Below are 8,306 nucleotides of genomic sequence, written 5' to 3'. Positions count from 1 at the left end.
GACAGCCACTGTCATATGAACTGACTGTCAGTCACTGATATATCTATCACTCTTATTCATTATGTCATTGTACATAATGAAATGATGATCATTTTTTATATTTAAATTGTATAATATTTTCAATTTTGTACGAAGTTGTTATTACTATTTATACATTACGCCTAGCTAGAGTTTATAATTATTAATAACATTTCATCAAAACAGTGATTAGTGACAGTATTTTTCGTCTGTGAAATAAAACAAAACAAATGCGCAATTAGTGGATTTAATAGTATGTCCTGTTTTATAAACAAATATGGCAATAGTATTAAGATCCTATTGCAAAGCTCACAAAAATGTTCAAAAATCTGTCCTACCTTCACTTTCCACTCTAATGCCAATGTTTCATAAAACATTCAGCGATGATAGAGTGATCGACAATGCCGACTTTTGTGACAGCACCATTTTAGTAGAAACTGGTTTCAATGTGCAGGAGCTACCAGTGATTATCAGAAAAATAAAACACATAGAAGTGGAAAAGGAACAAGCGAGCAGTGAGCAAGAAAAGAAGCACACAAGTGATTCCATCAGCTATAATCTCATACAATCTGAGTTTAAACAGTGTGTAGATCTTAGAGATGTTTTTTCTTTGTTGACAAAATGTACTAAAATAACGCCAAACATTGCTCTAGGTGCAATGGAACGTATATATGATTTGGAAAAAAATCCAGGTGCCTTGAATTTAGACATTAAAAATGAACATATTAATTTGGCAAAGGGTGCTATTTTAGACAAACTATTAAAAGTAGTTATGAAGACTGACGATACACAAACAATACTTAATGTATTGCAGTCAGTTTCATCATTTATGGTCCCATATAAATATAAATTTTGTGATGAGCTTTTGTTTAGAACAGTAGATAATAAGCTAACAATCGAACAGCTTTGTACATTTACTATGTTTTTAATTAAAAATAAGAATGATCCTAAATATTCTGAAACTATAGACAAATTGTGGGTTGGTTTTGTTCAGAAAGATGTTGATATTAATGAAACAAATATTTTACAAATATTTCAAGTCTTACCACATTTAAAAATAAGTAAAAGGACAGTACAAACTTTACTTGAACAAAAGTTATGCGATTTATGGCCTAAAATTAATGTAAGTACTATGCAAGATATTTTGAGTATTTTTATTGAAGAAAAATATTTGTCTTTACAGTCTTTTGCTGTAGTAGGAAGTTGGCTCAAGAAAAGCATAAATATATTAAATGATGATGCATTATTGGATATGATTACAAAACTTACCAGGTTAAATTACACTGATGACCAAATAGAAACAGCTGTAGAAAAATATATGAGACTGAAAGTGACAAAGATCGAGTCACATGTTTTAATTGTGGGTGTTTTAAACTATTGTATGCAGTTTCAAATACGAAATAATAATATTATGACTGCATGCAGTCAATATTTTTTAACACATGGCAAATCAATCTCACCTAGTTTTTTGAAATCAATAATTTATCCATTTGGATATTTATTACTTGATACAAATGATTATGATGAATTTTGGGACTTTGCTGTAAGTGTTATTGAGGAGAAATTTTATAAAATTGACCCTGATCATCTGTGCTCAATATTATTGTCTTATATTTATGTTCGTAAATATCCTTTAAAATTAGTTAACAGGATATTTGCTCAAGAGTATTTGTTTAATATGAATTCCCAAACATTAAAATCACTTCATATTATTGACACTGCTTTGTCGTTAGAATATTCAGAATATTTAGGTCCCCTCTTGCCTAAGGACCAATGGTCGAAACCTATTACACAAGACAGTAGAATAAAAAATATTATAGATAAAGTTAGAGACAGTTTGGTGGCTGTTGCTGGCGGTGAGGACAAGTTGTCAACAGCTGTATTAATTCCTCATTTATATTCTCATGAGACATATTTGATAGATGTGATGCTTCATCCTACTGGTTTAGGTAGTAATATTTTCAATTGGAAAACAAAAACACGTAGAAATGAAAATATAGCTATTTTAATTCATTTACCAGATCATTATTGTTCAGATAATGAACAACTTGTTGGCCCACAAATGATGAGAAAGAGACATCTGAAAATTCTTGGAATGAAAGTTGCTAGTTTGAAGTATACATCAATAAGTCAATTTTATACGTCTTACAACTCTAGTGGTTTAAGACAATATCTGGGTGATGCAATAAAAAATGCTGAATCATGTTCATGATACATGCATTGATTTTATTGTTATTTTTCTAATATAATATTAATTGTATTTTTTCCTTTTGTTATCATGACTAATACCTCTATTGATTGTGAGAAATAATAGTGCCTTTATATGTACATAATTATGTATATGTATAATGATATTAATAAATAGTCCTGGGTTACATTATGAAATAGTAGCTTTTTTAAAAATATAAGCTTGTCATATAAATATAATCATGAAGGAATAGCACCATGCAATTATGGATCAATTCTGACCGTGCCAAAAAATAGTAATTGTATGCTTTTTATCTTGTGATATTGATCAAATAGCAGATGCTCTTAGTTGTTGTTAAAAGTTTTAACCAAAAATTTTTTATACATATTTATAATTTATCACGGCTGAGTAATTTTTATCATAGCAGTTAATATTTGTTTTTTTCTTTATTAAATATTGTACAATATAATGTACATTTTATAATGTAAAATATACGGTTCCTACATGTAAGGAAAAGGTTATTTACATTTATTAACAGTCATGAAATATGTGTGTGTAATTAAGTACAGTAGAGACTCGATTAACTGGTCTAATTGTTGTCGTAATGCATTCGGATATTAATCTGGAAAATCCGGAAAATTAAATATATGAAGTTATCTCGCATATATATGTTTATTAGAAATTATAAAATCGCATTTTTTATACTTAAGAACCTACTTATTTTTTTATCACGGTTCACACTCTGGATAATGACGAATCCGTGTAATTGAGGTCTGGATAATCGAGTAATATTTTTACTAGTCTTGCTGAATACCGAAGTCGAAAAAGTCAATATCTTTAATATAATTATCGGATGCAAATGGCAAAACAATGTCAAATGAAATATTTTTCTACATTTAATATTGTACATAAATGTATGGAACATTTTTTATTTAACTTTAATTAGGTATGTAACAAATATATTTGTCATCTAGGTTTAAATTATTTATCATAGGGTCAGAAATAAATGGTGCGATAATTTTATCATTAGTTTAATTCATTATACTCATAACATCTTTCACTTAAATATACTCACCGACTAATTCACTAGAATTATTATTTGAATATTTTAGTAATTTCTTAAATAACTTTTACAATTCGAAATATTTCACTAATAAAAACTCGTTCCAGATCAAAATATTTATTAAATACATCATAGTTAAATCCTAGCATATTGCACCGCGGTGACAAAATTGTATTTTATCTCTATATATTTTTTTTTTATTCTGCGATAATGAACGTGGATAACATTTTACGAAGACATGCTCAAACTGTTCAATGTACAGACAAACTTGTCATAATTTTTTGTTTTATTTATAAATTACGAGGCGAAAAATCATGAACTACTTTTATACTTATATTTTACTTGCCGAAAACTCAAATGATGATTCTTGGGCGTTCAAAGATATTTCCGGGTAAAAGGTGCACTACTCGTCAGTGAAATCACAGATAGAATATGGCTTCATTTTTTATATTTCATTGATTATAGCCAGAAATGACTACTTAATAACTTTATAGCCATAATGGTGTATCACAGCAACTCTAGCCTGAATATTTAATTGTAAAGAATGTGTTTACGCTGACTCACAGCCTAAAATCTAAAATACATTTTACATCGATAAACTTGACACTCGACAGATTGAATGGGTGCAGTCGCCGGCAGAGCGGTAGCACCATAAAGCCCTTTGGCATACATGATGTTTGATGGTGCATATTACTTTGCCGGCGATCGCACATACATTTATACTGGCTCTGAATAAGGCTAATGTACGATTGAATTTACGAACACGACTTTATATCTATTTGAAATAGGTTAACTATGTATGTGCATTTTTTGAATTACAACTATGTTAGTTAAGTGATATCTCTAACACACAATGTAACTCCAAAAGCTTATGATTACACATTATAATTATCCCATTGAAAGTTTAATCTGCAATTAGTCTACATATCGCGCATATCCCATGGATTGTCACCGTCTATGATACCTATAGTTTGGCACATGTCTGTGTAGGTATAATACAAGCGTTTGGTGTAGTTAGATATTAATTTGATGCATCAATACGCTCACAGAACATATCAGACAAGATTCAACGAGAATCGAATTTGAATTCAGGTAGACGTCTAACAGATTGGTAACAATCTAATTGCCTATGTAGTTAATTCATAAAAATGGTATTTACACAATATACCTAGTAATTAATTTCTTGTTTGCAATAAATATACGTACACTGGAAAGTAGTACATATAAGGTAGTAGTTATTAATTATACATAGGTAAATTATGTAATAGGTAGTTTCAGGAAAACATTTTATATATGATACTGCATAATAATATTCAAATTTGAATAATATTTAAAGGTGACGAGAAAATACGTGATAATTGATTACACACAATACAGTATTTGATTGAATGACAACTCAACTATTTAATTTATTACCAGAATACTATTATATTTGAGTATGTATTTAGGTCACACAGTACTAGAGATATTACAATGTGTTAATAAATTATATAAAGACAGACGAGGAAAAAAATTCTGAGCGTCAGCACAAGTCCATAAGGGAAGTAACCATAATAAGCGAGATTGCATGTGTGCAGGGCTTTAATTGGACGCAGTGTCTTTTATTTACTCGTCTCTGATCGTTTAGTTAGTTCACAATAGGTTGCTATGTGTACATTGTTATACATAAGCGTAATATTTGGATAATTAATCAAATTCGATTGGCAATGTATACATATACATATCAAATATAAGTTTTAAATTTTGATGTATATAATTCAATAATTTATTTATTTATTCAAATAAATTTTATTCCTTTACCTATTCATAGGCATAAACAGTTGATTGATATAATTTTCTATGCGAAAATGAAGATATGTGTGTACTATTTCAATAATACCATGAATTTTGTATCACTAGGTGATAAAAATAATTTGTTTCTTTCAATATCACGAACTTAAAACAATTATATTTCATTTTTTGTTAATAAGTAAATATCATTTAGAATAATATACATCTATTTACTTCAATGAAGTGAAAATGGCACCGATTATAATTTATTTTCTGAGACGTTCTCGCCTCTATATCGAGAAAGTATGTATTTATAAGTAGATTCATATAATTTTAATTCATAATTTGTCTTATAATTAAAATATAATTTGTCCCATGAAATAGTGTCCAATAATATGAAATCTATGCATAAAATATATAGAATTTATGACGTCATATTTAGTCGAAGTGTAAAATGGCCAAAGTAACCATTAAAGGGTAATTTATGCCTGTAGGCAGATATACATAAATATAGAGAAATATGTCCAGGACCTACATTTGAATAAATCTCAATTTCAAAGATATAAAATATTACTGAAGTTTTTAATTGAAAACAACTATTATATCGTCTATGACTTTAAGATCGCGAAGTTGGAGTATAGGTATTCAGAAATCACCACGAGTATTGTCAATAGCTTTATGAATATTGCAACATAACCGTTTACGATTATAGATTCAGATAAATGCTTCATCTATGGTTCACTATGTACGCTACCTAGTAATCATTATAGTGATATCATGCACTAGACTCCTCTTACAACAATTAACTTGATCTTTGATCTAATTAATATGAATTTTGAACAATGAAATTAATTAGAATTAGGTACTTACGGACTAGGATATTTTACAACACCGATTCCTATTTGGCAGTTACCTAACACTCTTTTATTATGAATTAGAAATATATTTATTCTTAGACTTACACCTTTACCAAAAATAAAAATCGTCTGATTTATTTCGAAACCGCTATCTAACATCTATTATATGAGTACTATGTTCTACATTGCGCGATGTTTCGGTAAAACGAAACGCATTGAATTATCAGAGCAGATTTAAATTTTTGGTAACGGAAATGATGTTGAAATAAAAATTGACATTCCATTCTTTATAACGTATATGCTACGTTTTAGATATAATATTTTGTAGAATTATGGAACGGATACTTATATCTACGTATAATGCCATTTGGTGTTATTAATTTAGGTGATCGTTAACTAAGGTCCGAGCTGGCAGAAAAATATAATATTGAAAACGCTTTGGTATTACCATTGAGTGGATATATTATTATAGTTTACACGTATCAATGTAAGGAATATATAATAATTGCTAAAATAAATGTACTCGTACCTAATTAGCTCAGACTCGGTACTGATAGCGATCACAGTAAAAAATCATTTAACTTCGCGAATGTGCGTAACAATTTTTTATAGTTAATTATGTAGAATTATTGCGACATGAAAATAAATGTTACATTGATAAATCCGGACATGCCTTACCGAATTTCTCACAATACCTACTATTCAAAGTCAGTTACATGTTATAATTACTGCATATTGATTAGTATTGTTTATTTTGGGATATTTGGATCTACTCACCATAAAACCCGGTGGAGGGTTAGAGAAAACTGGTTTAAATTAAATATTAGATAAAAGACTAATAAGAGTAGGTAGGTATGTAAAAAGTAGGTAGTTATTTTTTGGTATTTTTTTTTTCATATTTCACTTTAGGTAATAATAAAGTCAAATGACTAGAATGATAAATTGATTTAGTATGTTCGTAAAGTCACCTACGAGGGCTGGGATGTATTGAAGTAAAATGTCGATGCTTCAGTCCCACGGTAAGTTTTAAGTTGAGCAGATGTAAAAATCTTAGAACAAAATAATTATTTACAAAATACATTTTTATATAAGTAGATTAAAATCTTTAATGTTCTTTTTTAATAAATGTATATGCTTACAAAGTATCTACATTCTTTAATATTGTTAGAAAAACAAATAAAATAGTACCATTAAAACAATAGCGAGGGGCTACGTCATAAAACGAAAACGATATGGCATATCGGTAACCAAGGAGTCACTTAGATACCTAAATTAATTCAAGTCTAGTGTCTAATCTAGGTACGTAACAAAAACAAACTTAGAGCTAACGACCGATAGTTTAAGGCTCCTCATTAGATTCATACATACATTTATCCATACATATCTATACAACAGTGAATAAATTTCAAAACAACGACTCCCTAAACAGCAAATGTAACAAAACATTTAGAACTAAGCTAACATTTACAGTCAAACGAACGTCAATATAATAGTAATAGTAAGAAAATACAATATTTATAAACAAATTGGAACGTAACGTCCGTCTCGGCAGTCTTTCGAGAGCGATTATGCGATTGTTAATTTTACAAAACGATTAACGAGACACGAACTCGAATTCGAACGTTCAAAATAGAGCACTAACAGTTATAATAGAATCACAAAGACATTTCATAAGGGCGCTGGCGAGCGCGGTCGCTTCCACTAACAGTTCGAGTTGGGGAGAGGGCGTGGCGGCGGCGTGGTGCGTTCACGAGTAGATAGTGATCACCTCGCGCCCTCCTCCGCGCACCATCAGCACCTTCTCCAGGCCCTCGGTCAGTACCTCCAGGAACTCCATGTCTGTGTAATTCAAACGCAAGTTTTTAAAACAACAAGTCTTGAGAACTCTAAGAGTTCAACTTCAGTCTCGGGGGGATAAAACCTTCTTTACGTGAATTGTAATAGCTCTTATATAGTACCTATATAATATAATCTTAAGCCTTTCCTATTTCCATGAAAAACTCTGGAAATCCCTTTTTAGTAATGCAATTAATTTATGGGGGAAAAGGGATGGTTAGTAATGGGATCTAATTGCTCCATTGCAAGCAATACACTCTATCAGGTCGATCTCCATGTGGTTCCTCCTGGAAATTATCGTGATTATTTCTAGTGGAATTCGTCACGATGGGCTAACAGACCTGCTTTCATTCTCACAAATCGTCCCACACTGGTGCCCTGCCAGCATATACCGATAGTGCAGGTTACTGCAGCAGGTGGGCTTACTATTATTATCACCAATTAAAAGAACTACTAACTTAGAGCTCACTCGTTTTGGTATTAGTTATTGGCTGTTAGTCAGTCTTTTTAATATGTATATTTGTTTAGAATCGAATTTCGAGGAGAGTTCTTTAGACTTTGGTCTAGTATATGG

The 8,306-nt window shown here is 30.2% G+C and overlaps 2 protein-coding genes across 11 annotated transcripts in view; one reads left to right on the top strand and one right to left on the bottom strand.

Annotated features, from left to right (window-relative positions):
* The first annotated feature begins 48 nt into the window (after nucleotides 1–48).
* On the top strand, nucleotides 49–3,229 carry LOC113518380 (FAST kinase domain-containing protein 3, mitochondrial-like). The gene has a single exon (XM_026903278.3). It carries the CDS (start codon nucleotides 296–298, stop codon nucleotides 2,228–2,230), a length of 1,935 nt encoding a protein of 644 aa, XP_026759079.1. The 5' UTR covers nucleotides 49–295; the 3' UTR covers nucleotides 2,231–3,229.
* LOC113518458 (solute carrier family 12 member 6) overlaps nucleotides 3,222–8,306 on the bottom strand; it is a 174,331-nt gene continuing 169,246 nt past the window's right edge. For all 10 annotated transcript variants that reach the window (XM_031913106.2, XM_031913107.2, XM_052902067.1 and 7 more), the window contains one exon: nucleotides 3,222–7,735. In XM_031913106.2, coding sequence (XP_031768966.1) covers nucleotides 7,644–7,735 — 92 coding nt within the window. In that variant the 3' untranslated portion in view covers nucleotides 3,222–7,643. The remainder of the gene's footprint in view (nucleotides 7,736–8,306) is intronic.

The sequence above is a fragment of the Galleria mellonella genome, unplaced genomic scaffold (assembly GCF_026898425.1).
Source record: "Galleria mellonella isolate WM207_F2 unplaced genomic scaffold, CSIRO_AGI_GalMel_v1 utg132, whole genome shotgun sequence".
NCBI classification, from domain to species: Eukaryota; Metazoa; Arthropoda; class Insecta; order Lepidoptera; family Pyralidae; genus Galleria; species Galleria mellonella.
Note: the sequence above shows the minus strand (reverse complement) of the source record. Positions and strands in the feature narration are given on the sequence as shown.